This window comes from Thermobia domestica, chromosome 8 (genome assembly GCF_964235325.1).
Source record: "Thermobia domestica chromosome 8, izTheDome1.hap1.1, whole genome shotgun sequence".
NCBI lineage: Eukaryota > Metazoa > Arthropoda > Insecta > Zygentoma > Lepismatidae > Thermobia > Thermobia domestica.
Genome location: NC_137461.1, coordinates 258028650 through 258049899, shown reverse-complemented (window position 1 = coordinate 258049899; position 21250 = coordinate 258028650). Strand labels below are relative to the sequence as shown.

Sequence of the window (21250 nt, the reverse complement as noted above, 5' to 3'; positions counted from 1 at the left end):
ATTTTTGCTAAGGAAATATTTAAACTTTCCACATTTCGGTCAAGCGGTCAGATGATGGTTAAAATAACGAGTAGAAATATGAAACTTATCCTTAACATGTAGACTATACTATTTATCGTAGTTGTATTTAGTTTATCAATCTTAAATGGTTCAAATACGTATAAGTGCTTTAAAATGTTTACGTATGCTCGGTTCCCTTACGGCTAAATGGTATCCTGCTGAAAGTAGTGCGGGAACGTTGGACTCGATTCTCGGTAGAAGTGCATTTGTTGCAGATTCTGTGTTAAGCTGTAGGTCCAAGTGTTATAAAGCTTGATGTTGCAAGAAGACGTTAACTTTCATCAACTAATTTGTAAATATGCTAGATGAAAATGTATGAGACTGAGATAATAAAAAATTAGGTGTTATTACTATAGTGCGTCCAGTAAGAGAACATCTCTGACAGCTCGCAGTGACATTGCCACTACTCGCGTGTCAAGGTTTTTTTCGGTGCAACTGTAGTGGCAATTTAATTAATGGCATAAGACAGAGTGATCGTGGTTGGTAACACTGGTATCAAAGTAGGGGCTGCAATGTCCCACCGCATGTGGTAAGAAACGTCAGAGACCATCTCTTGTTGGCCGTGCTAGTCCACACACAAAATACCATTTTCCAACATTATCATCATACTCAAATTTCTTATGGAATAATAATGATGATGTAGATGATCTAGGCTTATGGAGATCTTCGGATTTCCGATCCAGCAAATAGTCAACTGTTTGATGATTACGTTTCCTCAGTCAATTTTGGTATTGGTTACTTGCAGTGTTTCCCCTGCGGGCTCAGGACCGAGAAATCAAGACTTCACGACCAAAACACACACAAACTACAAAACATGTAAAAGTAAAACATCTGATCGCCAGATGCAAAGACTCAAACGTTAATTTCTCCTGTCGAGCGTTTGAAATGCCAACTAAGGTATTAATGATATTACAGTTTCCTATTTCTGATGGTGTAACCTTTGGAGATGAACGTGGCATAAAAGCACAGCCGATCGTTACGTTGAGGACAGGTGTGCTATATAAGCACAACACCTGGGTGGCTGCTTATAAGCCTAATTTGTTTGTCAAATTAGTCATTCATTGCCTACTCCTAGGCTTGGATAATTTTTAGAGCTTCCATTTTTTCATCTCTGAAGACAGGCAGGCTGATAGCTGTCCCTAAATCCATTACAGACGAGCGTGGCATATAAACATACAACGATTGTTCCGTTGACGACAGCTGAGGTATATAAATATATCATTAGTCGAGTGTGGCTTACAATCTTCATTTTCGTTGCATTTGTGAAATAAGTTACTCAATACCCAATCATAGGATTTTAGGGCGTTCAATTTTTGTCTCTGAAGAAACTGATAGTTGTCCCTCAAGGGTTAATCTTCGGACCCAAAGCGAGCAGCTTAGGCGTACATTTAAATATACCAGTTTGTTATACATCCTTTAAAACATGTAACTTTTAAAATAGGTCTTAGTTGTCTTTAGTTGCGTTGTGGAAGAGGTGAGGAGTGTCTCGAAACCGAAGATTTTTGTCTCTCTTTTTTTCTCTCTCTCTCTCTCTCTCTCTCTCTCTCTCTCTATATATATATATATATATATATATATATATATATATATATATAGAGAGAGAGAGAGAGATACTGTATATTAAACGTACGAGAATTTTTCTTTACTGTTAATAGATATACATCCCATTGTCTCAATTAGTAATTATCTCCTTAAAGTATTTAATAGAAATATTTTGTTTTCTACAAAAATACTTTTTATTACAAAATATAATATCTTTACATAAAACATTAAATATATATTTCATTAACAAATGGAAATTATTTACGGCCTGGAAAGTAATTAAACACAATCAGTATACACATTTAAAGACATTCGTAACATAATTTTAAATTTAAAAACAATAACCGAAATAAAAATCAGACTATAACTTGTCTTGTTTGATTACACAATCGCTATTGGTCAGATCTATCACACTGTAAAAAGGAACGTCGAATTTTATTTTGTTCGGAACACTTAACTCAAGTATTTTAGTTCATGATGACGCATACAGAAATTAACGTGACAGGAAAAAAAAAAAAAAAATCCATATCTAAAGTAAAGTTTAGAAACTTAACGACAAGGTCATCAATATCCTTGTTCGAATAGCAATTTCCTACTCTAACTCTGGACTTCAAGTTTCCGTATCACATTAATGCTATTCTGTAAAAACAGAAAAATAAAGTCTTAAAAAAAACAGCAGACTGGCTGTTAGAAACAAGCATTGTACTTACGGTTGTCGTTACAGTTATTTCCCAAGAAAATATATATATTTTTTTCTATTCTACATTACCCAATTTCAATTAAAAATATACTTCCCAGACATTCATTCAAGTAACAAAATTGAGCAATTTCAAGAAACAAACGATGCTTAAATAAGACCGTTATCATCAGGAGGATGCTTGTGCTCTCTGCCTTTCTTCTTCTTTAAACTTCAGGAGAATTGTGTTCTTGGACACACTGTCGCCTTCTTTGTACAAAACTTTTTCGATGGTTCCGGTTTTTGGTGCTTTAATGACGTACTGAAAAGAGAAAATGCACCAATAGATATAATTACTATTGCTTTCGGTACATACACTGATCAAAAGAAGCTCAAAGGACTTAAAACATTTCTGGAAATTGTGTAACAGTGATTAATATAGTTCTAATTCCCTCAAAAAAAAACAGTAAATTTGTTCAATTTTCTTAGGTGTGTATGCAAATGATACGACAAATAAATGTACACTCATGTCCAAAATGATTGTCTCATATCTATAACTGTCTTCTTGTAAGAATATAATTTAATAATGATTTTGCAGGGTACTCTTAATACTGATATAATGTGTATAACCGAGAAATGTATATTTGTTGTAAATTTCATAGGAAAAGAATTATAAATAAATAAATAAAAAAAAAAATAGAATGAGTAAAACAGAATGTTACTAAATGGACAAGGAAGTTTTATTGTTCTTATTTACTGCTCTTTTGTCATGAAATTTGCCACATACATGTCTTTGCCGATTATACACATACTAACATTATAAGAAATACCGGGCGAATTCGTTATCAAATTATATTCCTACAACAACATATTTATAGACATGCGACAATAATTTTGGACATGAGTGTAGATGTCAAAATAAGAGGACACAAACGGACATGGTCACAACTGCAACTGACTCCTAGTAAGGTCCGTATTCTCTGGGACTACTTAACTAACATCAGTGCAAGTTTGCTTGCCAGACAACTGATAAGGTTATCGATGAAATACTAGAGAAGTCCTCGGCACACCTTGAGGAGAGCTGCAGGAGGTGCCGGCCTAGTAAACAATGCCTTTCAGATATTCTCTATAGAATTTAGGCACGGGAAGGATATTGAACTTACCATCCTTTCAATGCTCTTCTGAAACGTATTCTCTACTCTCAGTGGTTTATGAGAGCGGACATTTTTGTTTACGAAAATGGACAAAGGCACAATATGAGGTTGTAGATCTGCGCTTTATACCACTGGGCTACCAAGCTACCATTCTGGTTGACATGCAGGTCGATACGTTAGCCACTAGTGGTTTGTCCTCTCCATAACTCTATCGCCATTATATTGGAATTCACAAATTTGAGCTGGATAGTCATAATTCCATGTTGTCTGGAGGTTTAAGTGCTCGTTGATCATCTGACTAGAGACTGAAACGCGACTTATCTAAGAACAGAACTAAAGTCTCTACTGGTCACGTCCCTGATGCCAATCCTACAGTGAAAGAGACAAACACCAACGGCCTACATGCATAAGGGCCATGTTCCAGATTGATATACTACAACCTGTTGCCGTACGAAGCTATGCTGTAGTCAGTTGTAGGTTATTGTTTGTTCCCATAACCATTAACACTAAATAGCAGCCATGAAGGATTCCATCGCACATATTTCCTAGCTGCTGAAATTGGGTTCATAGTCGAAAGATATGCTTTCGAACATTTTAAGTCTCTGCTTCACCTCGTTGTATCTGCTCTACTTCTATTCTGTCTGATTCTTTCAGCCATAGCTTCTGTTAAATCGAGCTGTAACAATGTTAAACACTAGTACACAACCCATACGAGCTTCCACACTGTCAGCTTGCACTACAAATATTCCCAAACCACGCTGCGGATTTGCGTCCTACAATGTTCTACGAAATGACGCATCCTGATGTTATATCTGCTCTATTCATAATTCAACATAAATCAAGAAACTATCATATGCATAAATACTGTTCATCATTATTGTATAACTTCCAGGATTGTTTTCGCTACTTCGTTGAACATTAACGTTTGGACCAATGTATTGTCTCAGCCAAATCAGATAAAAAGGCAGAGACTAGCTGAAATGCTAGTTTTAACACACAATAAGTAAATGCACACTTCTAAGGAACGTAATTTCATTAACTACTCTAATATCGGTATATTAGTATATTGGTTTTTAATATTTTGTAGCTTGCAGTGCATCCATTTAATGCAAAAATAAGAGGTCGGTCAGAAAGAATATTTGTATCCTAATATAGTATTTTCATACTGGTTACTAATTATGATAATTTTTTGTTGTTAAATATTACCTACGCCACCTTAGTTTCTTTTTATTACATTGATTTATATGTAAAGCATTCTTGCCTCTGAAAACAAACGAGAAATTTAATTATTTTACTCGCTGTTGGATGCTACAGGATACAAATTTGTAGATTATAAATAAGTATTGATCTTGTATGAAGAAAAAAATATTTTTTGTTATATAATTTCAATCCTCTCTCGAGTATTCCTAAGTAACTTTTCTCTTGCTTTCCTTAATTACATCTTGCTATTCATCTACATATAGGACATTCTTAAAGCATCAGAACACAGAATCTGCTGGAAACCTATAAATTAGCTCGTAGATTCTCATACATCTTCGTTTATGGACTTCCATTCTTGAAAATTGAATAGTTAACCACATATGGTATAGAAAAAAAGAAAGAAAAATTATTTATATAAATCTGAACAACTATGTTCTTTCAGCACAACAGCAGAGCGTAGTGAGTCTTATATACAAAAAATCCGCGTATCCATACTCAAAATGCTGAAGAGACAATAAAGATCTGTGTGAAATGTTATTGCTTCACTGAGAAAACACACTGACGTCTCAGATCTTTACTAACGAGGTAACAAACAAGATGGCGCATAAACTCATCACCCCTAACCTATTATTGAAGTCTACACCTCCCTAACCACCGATCGCTTTGGAAATACTTAACCCTCGACTATTTCTTGCGATACACACTGGTGAAAAATCGCTGTGACGTAACAATTAACATTGGTGAGTATTTTCCAAAATGAATATTTAAGGATCCAGTTAATGAATATTCCCAATTATGTCAGTGTCTGTCAATTATTTTGCGAGGAATATGGCAGAAAAATTAAATCTATGAAATGTCTATTTACGAAGATATGCTCTTTTGGAGGCAAGATAGTGTGATGGGAAAGGGCCAATACTGTCACGGTTGATCTTGCATGATGGTCTATGAACTCGTCTACTGTAGCGGATTCAAGCCCGGTTGTCCTTTACGAACTTCGATGTTACGTAAAGATAATATAATAATAATAATCTACACATTTTGATCGTTAATAACTGTTTATTGTTAAGTTAAATTAAGAATAAATAATAAATAAATAATAGTAAATATTAAAATTATAGTTATAAAATTATAAAACAAATAATCGATTATATATCACACCAGTTCCTCTATACAATATATGTTCCATTTCAATGAAATACATAGAGTGAAAAATGCACTACGAGACCGGATAACGAAAAAATGCAGTACGAGACCTGATAACCATGTGATTTAAGTAGCTGAGCACCAGCTTCAAAGGTCATCGAATCTATGGTAGGTGGCGTAGTGGTTAACATATCGGCACGGTAAGCCAGAGATCCAAATTCGATTTCCTAACCAAACTTGCATCTTTTCACTCTGTATATATTGCATATAACTAAACTTATAGTTATAAATATAAGTATTATGTAATTTGAACGCAATAAGAACTACATCTGAAAACAAGAAAAATAGACATTTCTGTACATTTATTGCGACAAAGGAAAATCACGGGAAATACGATACGAACATTCTACTTTATTTGATAAGACTCACCTCCATTTTCATAGCTATCATCACAATAACTGGATCCCCCATACTAACTGTATCTCCGTCTTTCACCAATACTTTCTCAATAACACCAGGCATAGGAGCTACCGCATCACTTAAGGAAGCACCACCATATTGGCTTTCTAAAAATTTCGGTGTTTTCGTACTAAACACATAGCTGCCATCCTTTCAAGAAAGAAACAGAAATAAATATAAAACACGTATTTTGATCTCAAACTATTCTTGTTAAGTACTTATAATCCTGCTGACCCTCAGAGAACTTTACTATTATGTAGTATATTAATATTTGCTAACATCATAAAAATTTCCACTACTGGTAGGTCACTTTCTACAAATTTGAAAATATTTCATACGCTATGGTCCACAACTAACGAAACTTCAATGTTAGGTTGTTGAAGGAAAAATAGAAATAAGACATGCCACCGCACTGAACTTTCTTGCTCCAACTTCTTAAACTAAATCATGTTATACTGCAGTTATTACTGAAACATTTATTGGTGAAATACGAACAAAATTATTAGGCGTTTTCGGAAAACTTAGTTTCAAGAAAACTACCCCTTGTGGATATGAAGAAAATCACCTGAGTCATTTTTGAGAAGAACGTCCAAAAAGGAACTCACTCCCCAGAGTAAACTATCCCTTCTGGACTTTTTATTCAGAGATGACTTATATAACAATATAGGACTGCTACTGAAATATTGGTTTATGTAAAAAATGAAATAAAATGAAATCTTGCGTCCCACGGTTATGCCGGCTAGGCTAAAGGAGACGGTGATGATGAAAAATGATTGAAAACGGTGGAATGAAGAAAACGGGAAAACACCGAGAAAACCCCCACACAAGGTGTTTGTTCACCACATGGCTCGCTTGACGCGAGTTGGGCTCGAACCAAGGACACCATGGACCAGAGGTGAACGTTCTATCACTGAGTCAATGCGGCCTCCAACAACTTAGATCATAGTGTCAGGTTAGTAATGAAATATAAAGTATGAACTAAATCGCCTGAGTCGTTATCGAGAAAATCGCCTCAAAAAACCTATGTAAGGAGTAAACTATCCCTTCTTGATTTTTTTTTCAGATAAGACTTATATGACTGTACAGGACTGTTACTGAAATACTCTTTTATGAAATATAAACAAAATTGTCGGAGCCATTTTCGAGGAAATCATATTTTTCATTTTTAATCTTCAGTAAACTACTTTTATTTTTTGGGTTAGGACGAAAATTTGACCGCCTCTTCCCAGAGAATCTTATAACAATATTAAGTTTAAAAATTGATGAAAATACGTTGAACGATACGGTCTTGAGGCGAGTGAACTTTACATCAGGATGAACAAACAGACGGATAGTCATGCTGAAATCTTGAATTCGATTTTTTAACGATCATCGTACTATTTTCTCTCCTATTGTCGCTCGAAGTTAAAAAAAAAAAAAAAAAAAAATGTCAGGGAGTTTAAAGTTTGATGAAATTAGCTTCATTTGGATTGTTCTTATCAATGAAAAGTGTTTACTGTGTTCCTCAGTGAAATTAAAGTTCGGATAATTTTCGTTTTTTTTTTTTTTTTTTTTTTTTTTTTTTAATAATCGTAAAGCAAAACGTAATCAACTAGTAAAAACGCATTTAAGAACACCCAGTAGGAATTCACGAATCTGATCAAAGTTGGTGCATCGTGAGGACCTAAAAGATGTTGAAAACATCCAGTACTCAACAGCACCTGTAACCACACCGAGCGGTCAGTTACGCAGGTGTTCCGGTACGTAGCCGGTCGTACATATGTTGAGTATTTATTTGAGATAAGGTATCTCATGCTCACTGTAGACCGTGGCGCAACTGGGCGATACTCGTTGCTGGAATCCACTGGAGGTCAGGCGATGTCCCACCATATCCCACATGGGCTCGATAGGACTTAGGCCCGAGACTTACCAGGCCAGAGTGGTAGGTGTATACAGAGTAGAGCACACTAGAGGTATGGGGATGTCCTTCATCTTGTTGGAAGAAGTGCCCAGATAAGTGAGGGCAGGATTGATGACATCACAAATGTACGAAGCACTAATCATATTCTCAGAGGCGAGCGGGATGTGTAGCTTATTGCCTCGCCAAGTGTGGGTCCTATACGGCAAGTGTGAACATACGTTGGATTTCCCCAATCACCTGCACGCGCACGGATACGTACGCAACCGTTACTCTGTCTGAGAGAGAAAGAGCTCTCATTGCTGAATACCTCGCCGTTCATTCGCCTGCACGCCTACGGACACGTACGCAGCCGTTATTGTGTCTGAGAGAGAAACAGCTTTCATCGCTGAATACTCCGCCCTGCATACACCTCGTCAACCACCGAAAACGTTCTGAGCGATGTGATGTGGCGGATAATAGTGTAAGAGAAACATACGAACGAAAACCTATTGTGAGCATCATGGACTATTGACACTTGACGATCCACGCGAGCGACAATTCTGTGGAATGATTACTCGGCCTCTCAAAGCTCCACATACGGCCACGGAGACCAACATAGAAGTAGAAGAGGAGCAAATGACTATAGTTTTCGGTACCCAAATAGTTGCTTGATTAAATTAGCATCCTGTTCAGCAGCGAAACTACAATATATGAAACGGACCTACAACTTAAAGTATAATCCGAACCATATTAACACCCAGCGCAAATCGAATCAGGTCCCTGCGCTAAAGACGCGTACGTTAACTATATAGCCACGAGAAAGCTCTAAATAGTAATATTAGTGAGGCTTACAAAACAATTTATTGAATAAAAATGAAATCAACATTAAATAATCGAATGAGCAGTTTATAAATTTGATACTAACTGGAGAAAATAAAGACGATGTAGAAATACCTGCATTTTTTTTTTTTTTTTTTTTTTTTTTGTTGTTGTTGTTGTTGTTCTAAAACATTTAACATTGTACTTTTTACTTTGAGGATAATAGGCATTTTACTGCAGGGTTTTCATTGAAATTCTGATATTAATTTCCCTTAATTTCAATGACTAAGGCAATTTTCCCTGACCAGCAGAGCAACACCGCCGCGAATACTATCACTTATAGTGAGGTTAGGAAACGATCATTTGCTGTCATTGGTATATCACAATTTGGTCTACATCTTAGATAATCTGCAACCGATAAACCTAACCTACTTTTTTTCTTCTAGCATTTGAATTTTTTATTTAATTTGTTCTTTTTCTTTCAAAGCTTAAACACCTTTCAGAGCTCCTCAAGCTTTTTTATTTCTAAATATAATTTTCTTTTTTCTCTGGTGCATGGGGTCCTTCGGTCGATCCCAGCTCGCGCCAAATGAGCTTTGTGGTGGACAAACACCGTGTGCGTGGGTTTTTTCGGGACTCTCCCGTTTCTTCTCACTTTCCTCATTCTACCATTTCATTCATTTCTCATCATCACAGTCTCCTTTAGCCTAGCCGACATACCGTGGTACGTAAAACTTAAGAGCTCCTCCGTGGCTAAGTGGTTAGCGTACGCGCCTTTGGCGTGGCGTTCGATTCCCGGCGGGAGCTCATGTGGTTCGGATTCCACGTTAATCAGTACGTCCACGTCTCATATAGCCTCGCTGCTGAACGGGACGTTAAACTCAAAATCAACTCAACTCAACAAGTAAAACTTAAAGATTTCATTTAATTGTTTACAGCTCTCTTTTTTCAACCCTTTTGTTATCTTTCTGAGTCTGTTTTGATTCTTTGATGTGTTCTTTATATCTTCTGTTGGCAGCTAAAAATAAAATCTCTGATTCTTCTGTGAAATATAGCAATTTTCTGACTTTTGGCATATATAGAAGAAATTCCCTAATTCATTTTAATTTTCCAGATTTTGGCGTGATACCTGTAATAGTTGGATTTCTTCTTCATCCTCTGTCAAAATGTAGTTGCATTATATAGAGTGTTAATAAACTAGACCGACAAACTGTGAGAGGTGATATCTCACCTCACATCAAGATAATAAAATTCATATCGACCTGTGGGAAAAAATGTATAGTTTCGAAGCTAGGGCCGTCAAAAAGCGTGAAAAAAATACATCACGACACGCGCTATTTCGAACATGAGGAACCGTATAGTAGCGATCTATATCAGTGTAAAGGAAGTCACACATATGCCATCCAAAAATGCTTATTTCAGCAATGTGCAATGCGTGTGCAAGAGATTACTTACTGAACATAATCCCTAGATATACTCAAAATTAAAGGTTGGTACAAAGCAAGAAAAAAAGTAAGCCTTGACAGCAGTGGACACGGTATGCGTGGGCAGGAAGCCGGAAGTATTAAGGACCGTTACCTCTACACGCGACCATTCCTTGTGTTTGAAATAGCACGTGCAGCGATGTATTTTTTTCACACTTTTGTACAGCCCTAGCTCCGAAATGATGCACCTTTTTCACATGCCCATATCGATTTTCAATGAACTTAAAAAGTCTATTACTGATTTCTCTATGTCTGTGTATATATGTGTGTGTCTGTTATTTGCGATTTTTTTCAATTTTAAGCCCTCCATTCGATAGTGCATCAAAATCTATCTGAGAAAGTTATGGAATTTTTCGCCGTTCCCGAGATATTGCCCAAAAAGTTTCGATTTCGGGAGATACAAGAAGCCATATCTCGGGAACCCTAAATCATAGAGAGATGATATTAGTGTTAATGATTCAATTTTGAATCTTCCATTTGATAGAGGAGTAATGAATTATCCGAAAGAAGTAATGAAATTTTTCGCGTCACTCTTACCATTCCCGAGATATTGGCCAAAAAAAGTTCTGATTTCGGGAGATTTAAGTAGCCATATCTCGGAAACCATACGCCATAGAGTGATCATATTGGTGTTGATCAATACCTAAGAGGATGGTGAACATTTTTGTGCCAAATAGTAATCAGTGGCCACTGGTGACCGTTTTCCCGATATTGGCCAAAAAGTTCGGATTTCGGGAGATTTAAGCAGCCACTGTTCGGGAACCGTAAGTCATAGAAATATGATATTTTGCGAATTCTTCAATTTTGATCTCTCCATTTTGAGCATGTATCTTCGTAAAACAACATATCGTAGAACGTTTTAACAGAACTCTTAAACAAAACATGTGGGAAAAAATTGGTACTCAATGAAATTATAAATGGATAGATATATTACAAGAATTAATATATCTATGAGTATAATAATGAAGTACATAGAACAATTGGTATAAAGCCTGTAGAAGTTAATAAGAAAAAATAATTCTTTTTAAGTTCATTTTGGCAATGCTCTTCTCAACTGTTTTTTTTTTCTTTCTTTCTTTCTTATTTTGATGTGAGGAATCACTTCTTACGAGTGGGGTTAGTTTATTAACACCCTGTACATAAATTTAATAGTACTTAAAATTTGATTAAAAAAAAATTTTAAATACAAACCTTTGTAAAAAGATAAATATTTGATTCATGGAAGAAAAGTCGAGATTTTGAAATAGTACCCTCCACGTTGCACAGTAACTCCAGATCATCACCGTCTCTAGTCAAATTTCCTGACACGTCGTACAAATTTCCGTCTATTCGCATACAGTAATGTTTTGGCTGAAGGTACGTTAGTTCGACAGGAATATCTGAAAATTAAAAGTTAATTTTTCTGTTAGCAAATCAGTAACATCAGTCAAAGTTGCTTTCTACCAAATACTACAAATAAAGCTACAATTTAAACAAGAAAAATCTAACTGTAGGAGTCCAAACCGATTTGAAAATGATTTTGGGATTTGAAAATGATTTTGCAGGGCACTTTTAATACTGTTACTATGTGTATAATCGGGAAATGTATATTTGTGGTCAATTTCATAGGAAAATAATTGTAAATATGAAAATAGAATGAGTAAAACAAAATGTTGCTAACTGGACAAGAAAGTTTTATTTTCGTTTTATTGTTCTTATTTACTGCTCTTTTGACACGAAATTTTCCACATACATGTCTTTGCCGATTATACACATACTAACATTATAAGAAATACCGGGCGAATTCGTTTTCAAATTATATTCCTACAACAACATATTTATAGACATGCGACAATAATTTTGGACATGAGTGTACATTATATATATATATATATATATATATATATATGCAAATTAAACTAATTTATTTTATACAATATCCTATGTCAAATAGCTGGGAAAGTCAAAATGGGTTTTGAGAAGTAAAAATCCGCACTTAAAATTCCTTGACCTTTTCAGATTTTTTCAGCTTTTCATGAAATTCCCTGACTTGTTAACGTCTTTTTACTAGTATATTGAATTCCCTGATTTTTAAAGGTCGGTAGGAACTCTTTATCACTTTCAGTACTGTAGCTACATAGGAAAGAACGCACAACTTAACGTAGAATCCGACTCATACTATCGGTCTCCCGAATCAAGACAACACTTAGCCACAAGGGATCTCCCAGGACGGATTATGAATGCAAGGAAATGTTGATGGATAAGTTGGTGGAACGAGAAACTGGGAGGAAATGAGATAACCTCAAGAAAACTCACAGATATATCTATCTATCTATCTATCTATCTATCTATCTATATATATATATATATATATATATATATATATATATATATATATATATATATATATATATATATATATATATATATATTGTCCATCATGAACTCAAATAACCTAGGATTGCAACAGCAGGACCCGGTTGCGATAATTGTTTCTGAACTTCGCATCAAATAAGGTTCTTGAATAAAAAAGGGAATTACAAGTATCCTAACTGATTAATTCACTTAGAAATGATTGAATTAAAAATGTACTGCGAGGAAATATATATAAGAGGGAGGTTCGAATTGAAACCTTACAAGTGTGATAAAATTCCGAAAAATGTACAGTTGATTTGTAAGTTTACTATAATTATTTTTATTGTTGCAAAACTGACTGGGAGTTGGTAGCATTGAGCAAGGAGTGTTATTGTTGCAAGACTGACTGGGAGTTGGTACCATAGAACAAGGAAGGAGTGTTAGTTGTGCAAGACTGACCGGGAGGTGGCAGCATCTGAACAAGGAAGGAGTGTTATTGTTGCACGACTGATCGAAAGGTGGTAGCAACGAAAAGGAAGGAATGCTAGATAGCCGACCCATTGGCGACATGCACCGCATTACGGCATCGGTCTGGGATGCGTTTTCTGAGTAGCGAACGCGTTAAACCAATTAAAAATCACAGGATGAAAGTGCAGTACGGTGATTCTAGTATGTCCCAGCATAAATGTACGAGTGATGTAAAACATTTAAAAGTGCATAACTTTTGTGATCGGGCGAGGGACACGGAGTTCTTACACACGAAAACACCGCCACAGTGAAAGAGCATGTGAATGAAAATAGGAATATTGCTATGAAAGAAATAACCACTATTTTGGTTTTTAGTGCTACGATGTAATGCAGTTTAATAAAGTGTCTATGAGATGGGTGTCACGTCAATTGACTGCTGAATCAAAACACCGTCGTGTTGATGCCTGCGAGAAACTTTTGTGTCATTTTCAGGCCGAAGATGACGGATTTCTGGGTCGAATTCTTACAGGAGATCAAACCTGTCTGTCCTCTCATCAGTCTAAAACAAAATGAGGAATAGCGTGATATATTGATACCAAAACTTAAAAAAAAAAAAAAAAAAAAAAAAAAAAAAAAAAAAAAAAAAAACCGCATCCAACCATTAGCAGGAAAAAGTCATGTTCATTCTCTTGTGGGATAAGACTAAGGTAATTTTGAAAAGAGAGCAACAGTAACCAGTGATACATACGCACATCAACTTTAAAGTCATCCTACAAGAGAGTGAACATGACTTTTCTGGACGCCCCTCAATGTGACTCAATTTAGCTAGGAAGATAATTTTGGTATCAATGTCTTTCTGAAGGATGGAACTTTCCACTGATATATATTTTCAGGGGTAGATGCAGAGGCAAGGGCAAGTTATCCAACGCATCCGGAATGTGGGTTTCCAGGAAGTCTCGATAAGTGTTTCCCGTCAGCCTCTGCTGGAGTATGTGTGAACCTAATAAAGTATCACCCACAATATCGCACCACATACTAAGAGCAAACTGTTGTTGATGTCTTCTAGGACTGATCGCGTGAGGATTATCATCCGCTCAAACATGTACATTATGGTAATTGAAGATGTCTTCTCGTGTGAACTGAGCCTCATCTGTAAACACTATTGCAGATGGGAAAACGAGATTAACGGCACACTGCTGGAGGTATCACTGGCAAAAGCGTACTCGCGGCAGATAGTCGACTGCTGACAAAGACTGCACTTGCTGCAGGTGATATGGATACAAGTTCGCTCGACGACATATAATCTGCATATAATTTTACATGTAGTTCACCCTTCAGGAAGATATTGATACCAAAATTATCTTCCTAACTTAATTAGGAGCTGAGCTATTGAACTTTAAATTGGGTCACATTGAGGGGCGACCAGAATGTGACTTATTTCACACCGACAGGCGGCTCAATGGCCGAAACTCTGTAACGATGCATTTCTCGACATATGATCATACGAACTTTTCTACCTGTCTACCCATAAGGAATGCACTTCAGAAATTTTGCCGTACCTTTTTGTTACACCCTGTATACGAATGTATTTCTAATGAATCATACCAATTTACCAATATATATATATATATATATATATTGAATATAATATAACCAACCAAAAATTGAATATAATCCATATAATAAACTCTTTTTTTCTTTCTTTCTTTCTTATCTTTTAATTTTTACTTAAAACCTTTCCATAAGCAGATACTTAATAAGGCAATATTATCTCTCAACACTAATCATATTTACTAAGAAAGTATGCTTACCAACCTTTTCCGTCAAATGTGAGCTTCAAATTTCGAACAAGATGATAGTTAAATCTCACTCCTCTTTCCCTAGCGAATGGACTAAGGGGATCTAAAGTCTTTGCTGCCATTCTTATAGCTTCTAGTTCTTCTTGAAGAACTAATCCTAGAGCAGCCTACATGAATTCACAAAAAAATATATTACTACATTATCAACTAAAGATTATTTAATATGTCAAGATATATATTTCAACGTAAAATATTTTATTAAAAGTCGAAGTTTATATATCTGAGTCGTCTCCATTATATTATTATTAAATATTACAATAAAAATTACAATTAAAAAAGTCATCTTATATTCTAAGAATGAAAAAGTGAATGATTGGAGCGGGATCTTCGGCATGCCGTGCCCATGCGTTAACCGCTACGCTACCTGGTCTGCTTTCCACAACAGCCATACACTTTATCACTTTTGAAACCGGTGCTCTCTACTCAGACCACGTAGCTTGTACCACATCCTAGCTGCTGTGTTTGGACAATTCAATGTCCATATATTGAGAATACCTTTTGACCGTTGTAATTTCATATACAGCGTATTTCAAAACAACAACAACGACAACTTTTGGGAGTGATTCCTGACACCAAGATAAGACAAAAAGTATGGACCAACCTGGGTGCAGAAATCTGTCATTTCGGAGCTATAGGCTGCCGAAAACATGAAAAAATGAACTTTAAAGGTCCATAGCGCCAATACTATGGGACCCACCGTAGTGGAGCATATGAGTTCACTTAGAAACTAATATGTGCGCTATCTAAAAATACATGTTTCAGAATCCTAAGGTACTGATTATAATTTTTATAGAGGGAGTTTACCTACAGGGATATAATTTGAAGTACTCACCAACTACCTCTATAAAAATTGTAGCGGAACTACCGCAGGATTGTGTAACATGTATTTTTGGATAGCGCAAATATTAGTCTCTAAATGAAGTCTTGACCCGACTACGGTAGGTTCCATAGTATTGGAGCTATGGACCTTTAAATTTCATTTTATCATGTTTTCGGCTGGCTATAACTCCGAAATGACGGATTTCTGCACTCAGGTTGGTGTATACTTTTGTTTTATCTTGGTGTCACGAATCACCTCCCGAACGTTGTCGATATTGTTTTGAAACACCCTGTATATTAATGGAAAGAGAAAGCATCCGGAAAAAATGCATTTCTGTCCTGCCAGCATGTCTTGTATGTACACCACTTTCGCGGGTTGATAAGCCGTCTTCTTGTACGCCGCGATGCAGGCCCATTCGAAGACAGTTGCCTATTTATAGTGCGTGGTTTGAAGTCGATGTTTGTCTACATGTTTCATATTCACTCTATAACTTGTTTACGAACCGAGAGCGCTGCATCTTTCTGAAATTGTAACCGTTTACATGCCACACACTGTCTTAGAAATTCTGTTAGTTTGGTCATATTCCTGTTGTTTGTCCTTGTATTGCAATTTTCAATTTCAATTAAAAAAAAAAAAAAAAAAAAAAAAACTCTTCATATATAGCTACTTAAAAACTTTTGACTATCGAGCTGAACGCAACAGATTGAAAAACTTTTGTTGAAAAGATTGATTAAAGAACTATGACAGAAATAAAGGAACGAGCTTCTAATTAATGTAATTATAATTCGAGAAAAGTAAATGGAGTATTTTATAGGTACGTATAAACGACATCAAAGTTGTTTGTCCAACATAGTACAAATTGGTACAGGATATCTACCAAAGCAATACCATGAAATTTCATTAAGTTTTTTTTTTTTTTTTGACAGAATTCTGACTTTTTACTACTTTCTTATGTACATTTGTATTGAATGTACTTAGTTAAAATACTATATAATTATGCCGAAGTATTTTGGGACCAAGAAAAACTACATCAACCACTCAGTACACAGTAACAATTAATATATTTTTCTAAAAACTTGAGATCTTGATATACGAAATGAGGAAAATGGTCCTTGTAAATATCAATGCGAAGCCGTTTCGTTTCACAGAAATTCCCATCTGAAATTGAAAATAATGATTTTAGTTCATCACCATACTCCCTCCCATTTCTAGCAAAGTGCGTATGATATTAATCAAAGTTTAAATAAGATAACATTAAATAAAGACACTGAGACGAAGTATTTTCCGATTTATGTCTACTAACATTTTTAACTTAATTCATATCTCAAACTGAATTAAATCTAACGATTCAATAACGAACAGTTAAGTCGGTTACATCATGCTTCTCCACCTTGTATGTATGTTTACATATCTTACTGAAAGCGCAATCCTGAAAGTTGGTTGTATTCCTTTTTCCTCACAAAAGGTTTGAAATTAAAAAACTTAATAACTGACCCACCTTTGGAAAGAAGAAACCTTATCATATTGAAAATACATTGTGGTGATACCATAAAGTAAGACAGTTGCTTGCCTCCAAATAAAATACAATCAAAGCGTTAAAAAAAATTGCAATAATTTTCCATACATTTTAGATCTTTTAAGATAATAATCATAAACAACGATCATTAACTGTACTTACTTGACAAGTTAGTTCATGTGATAATTGTTTCTTGGGAAACAAATCTTTGAAGTATTCCTGAATAAAATTTGTATGAACGTTTCCACGAACAAATTCTGGGTGTCCAGCAAGCGTTATTAGGAAATCTACATTTGTATTTACTCCCACAATCTAGAAAGGAAAAAAACTGATAACCAACACTGTATAACATCCAACACCCCAGCATTATATATACCTAGGTATATACATATCCAGATTTAGAAAAGAAATATTAAAAATACAGGTCATTCTTTTGATACTAGACACAAGAAAGTGCGAATATCTCTTGAGAGTATTCATCAGATCATGAACATAGATATAAGACTAATACCTTACTCAATGACAACCACATCGATATTAGAGAAAATGCTACAAATGTTCGCCACCACTATCCATGCAGAGCTGAAAGCAACGATTCATATGTGTGAAAGTGACCCATAAATCGTCCTCATTAATGACGCTGCTTCGTTGGCGTTTTAATACACCCATTTTCCTCCAAAATGTGGTCTGACACGGTTTAATGTAACCTGTCACCCAATAGTTAAGAGTAATACATACAAGCTCCTCTATTTTGCATGTCATTCTCCTTTAATACCGCAAAATACAACGGCAGGGTAATGTATAGACACAGCAGTGTGCAACATGGTAGCAGACGCCAATCGTTGCCTCGACAATACCATGACTTTTCCCTCTTCTTCTCCAATGACCCATGTTTCCTTAGCGCAAATTTCAAGATTATATACTCATACCTTGTGGAAGTATTTGCATTCTCTTGGATCTGGAGCAAAGGTTAACTTGTATTATCGAAAGAACGTCTACTGTAGCAATCGTTTTAATTTAATTTCAATTAAATTTTAATTAAAATCCTCGTTACATTTTACAACTGCTTCATATTTTATCTACATTAACTCAAAATTTCGTGTTCTCTCAATTCTGCTGCTATAATCCCTTGTACTTACCCTAGTATATGATATCAATTTCTCAGAATACAAAAGGTATTCACAACTTTCTTTGCATTAGGAACTGAAAATGTACCTAAATTTGTTTTGAAGAACATTCGTTTAACAAACTGGAGAGCAACACTGAGATAAGGTTGCTAAAAAAAAAACAAATTACTAAAAGTAAATATAATGATTCATTTTCACACCTTCGATTCTTCACCACACAAAATTAATACTTACATTGTATTTTGTCAATTCGTCTCGAAGTTTTCTTAAGGCACTTTCTCTATCTTCTCCCCAGACGACAAGTTTCGCAATCATAGGATCATAATGAACAGACACTTCATCACCTTTACGAACTCCTACAAGAAGCAAACCATTCCGATTAGCGGGCAATTTAAATGAGAAATTCTACAATATTATTCACATTAAAAAAAAAAAAAAAAAAAAAGTCATACACCAATCAATCTATCTCAGTCATCATATGTATTCTCCCAATATCGCCAGGTCACTTGCTACAACTAAGAAGCTTTCATGCCCCACGGTCTTCCGCTAATCTCTTCGTCTTCACGTACGATTTTTTCTGTTTTGATATGGTCAATTAATTGTTGTCTCCTTCGCTCTCTCCCTCTCTTTCCTGCCACCATACTCTCCAGCACGTCCCTCATGACACAGTTTCCTCTTAGCCAATGTCCCAACCAGTTTCTTTACTCTTCTTTATAATATTTTAAATTGTTATTTTTTTCCCCACCATTTCGAACACCCTCTCATTCGTTTTCCGTTCAACCCAACTAATTCTCTCCATTCTTCTCCACACATACATTTCGAAAGCTCTCAGTCGTTTTTCATTATTTTTGTGTAATGTCCATGTTTCTCGCCCATACAGTACAATACTCCACAGAAGCATTTTATAGGTCTTTTTCTCAACTCTTTTTTCAAGGTCCCACAAAATATATTTTTCTTCCTCCCACAGGCTTCTTTCGCCATCCCTATCTTTGCTTTTATAAAGGTGATCAAGAAAGTTCTGTCACTTTTTGTGGAGGTCCGTGTTCCATTGGCCCTTACACTATGAGTTGAATGCGAATGGACATAAGGTGAAGGTCAGTTGTTGATGTGGGTATATCCAACATACTACCCAGTTGTGGCAGTTCATTTACACCGTGAACTTGCGTAAGGACAGAGTGAACATGGGACATACACAAAGCATCATAAGGGCGTGTATGCTGTACGAGTTCAAACTGGGGTCAAACGCCGCTGCAGTGGGTGGAACATATGCCAGGCTTTTGGTGAGGGTGTCGTGACTACGCGGACAGTGCAGCGGTGGTTTAACAACTTTAAGGACAGTGACGAAACACTCGAAGACGCACCATGTGCCGGAACACTAACACATGTACAATATGAAGATTTTCAGGTAGCAATTGAGGCGAACAGTGGCCAGAGATGTGAAGAACTAGGATTACAATTCAGTGTGAGTGGAGAAACCGTTCGACAGCACCACCATCAACTTAGGACGTACAAGTTGGGTCAATGGGTCCCATATGATTTGACTCCGGGCCAGAAGGCAACGCGAGCAGATACCTGTGTTTCTTTGCTGTTTTGTCTGAGGAAGGAGCCATTTCTGGACAGGGTGTTGATATGTGATGCGAGGTGGGTCCTGTACGAAGCTCCACGGTGCCATCATCATTGGTTAGTATCCCATAAACCGGTTCCAAAACAGTTGAAACCAACACTGCATCAGAAGAAGGTTCTCTTGTTTGTTTGGTGGACTGCTCGAGGCATCATGCGTCGGGAACTACTACCAGCGGGTCAGAGCATCAAAGCAACTGTCAGCAATTGAGCCGTGTTCAAGAAAATTCAAAACTCTGGAGCCAGGACTTCTGAATCGCAAAAGGGTCCTCCTGTTAAAGGACAACGCTAAGCCCCACGTGGCTAGGATGTCCCGGGACACCATTCTACGCCTTGGATAGGAAACACTATTGCATCCGCCATACTCCCCAGACATTGTATCGTCAGATTATCACCTGTTCCATTCGTTGAACAATCACCTTAAAGGACGCCAGTTCAAATCCCTAGTAAAGGTGCAAATGCATTGATACCTTCTTCGCTTCATGGCCAAGTTCTACCGCGATGGAATCCATGTCCTTCCAGAACATTGGCAGAAGGTCGTCAATGCTGATGGGGAGTACTTTTGATCTTAAAGGTACGTCTTAGGTGACATATCGATGTTCGAAGGTAGTGGGTGAAAAAGTAACAGAATTTTCTTGGTTACCTTTATATTTCGCGTTCGCACTTCATGTCATCACTTATAATACTACCGGTATCGAAAACTAGTCACCTGTTCTATATTTTCCCTTCTACAGAAGGCTGTTCACTTTATATCCGACCATTTTTTGACGGCTACTCACCTTAAGAGATACCGCGCCGCCACCACCAATCATGTTCTATTGGACCTATGCAGCAAGTTCCAGCACAGGACAGGCATGGAATTCTGTTCCATTTCTTCCTGTACGCTTTCCATAGATCATTCAGAGTGCGCGGGCAGCGATGTTAAACATGTCGTTTCAACAGTCCAATGCAAGCAAAAATCCATTGGACTGGTATCTGGGCACATTTTATTTAGTGAGTGTAACTCCTCATGCGTAAATTTAGAGAAAATCGAGCTTCTTTTGTAAACCTGAAATTTGATGTTGAATGATAACCAGTCCACCTATTAACT

The 21250-nt window shown here is 36.3% G+C and overlaps 1 protein-coding gene across 1 annotated transcript; it reads right to left on the bottom strand.

Moving 5' to 3' along the window:
• Positions 1–1785: 1785 nt before the first annotated feature.
• Positions 1786–20972, bottom strand: LOC145692558 (methylcrotonoyl-CoA carboxylase subunit alpha, mitochondrial-like). Its single transcript, XM_081767867.1, has 7 exons — positions 20940–20972; positions 18775–18945; positions 17576–17725; positions 15034–15184; positions 11608–11795; positions 6205–6384; positions 1786–2600 (listed from the first exon to the last, which is right to left on the bottom strand). The coding sequence occupies exons 1-7, from the start codon at positions 20970–20972 to the stop codon at positions 2469–2471; spliced, it is 1005 nt and encodes a 334-aa protein (XP_081623993.1). The 3' UTR covers positions 1786–2468.
• Between the last annotated feature and the right edge of the window lie 278 nt (positions 20973–21250).

Bases quoted from the DNA above. Each gene is read 5' to 3' on its own strand.
- LOC145692558 (XM_081767867.1), bottom strand. From the start codon at position 20,972: ATGATTGGTGGTGGCGGCGCGGTATCTCTTAAG. The intron at 18,946-20,939 runs GTGAGTAGCCGT...ATAATATTGTAG, and splicing joins GCGGCGCGGTATCTCTTAAG to AATTTCTCATTTAAATTGCC. The intron at 11,796-15,033 runs GTTGGTAAGCAT...TTTAATTTTCAG, and splicing joins GCTCACATTTGACGGAAAAG to ATATTCCTGTCGAACTAACG.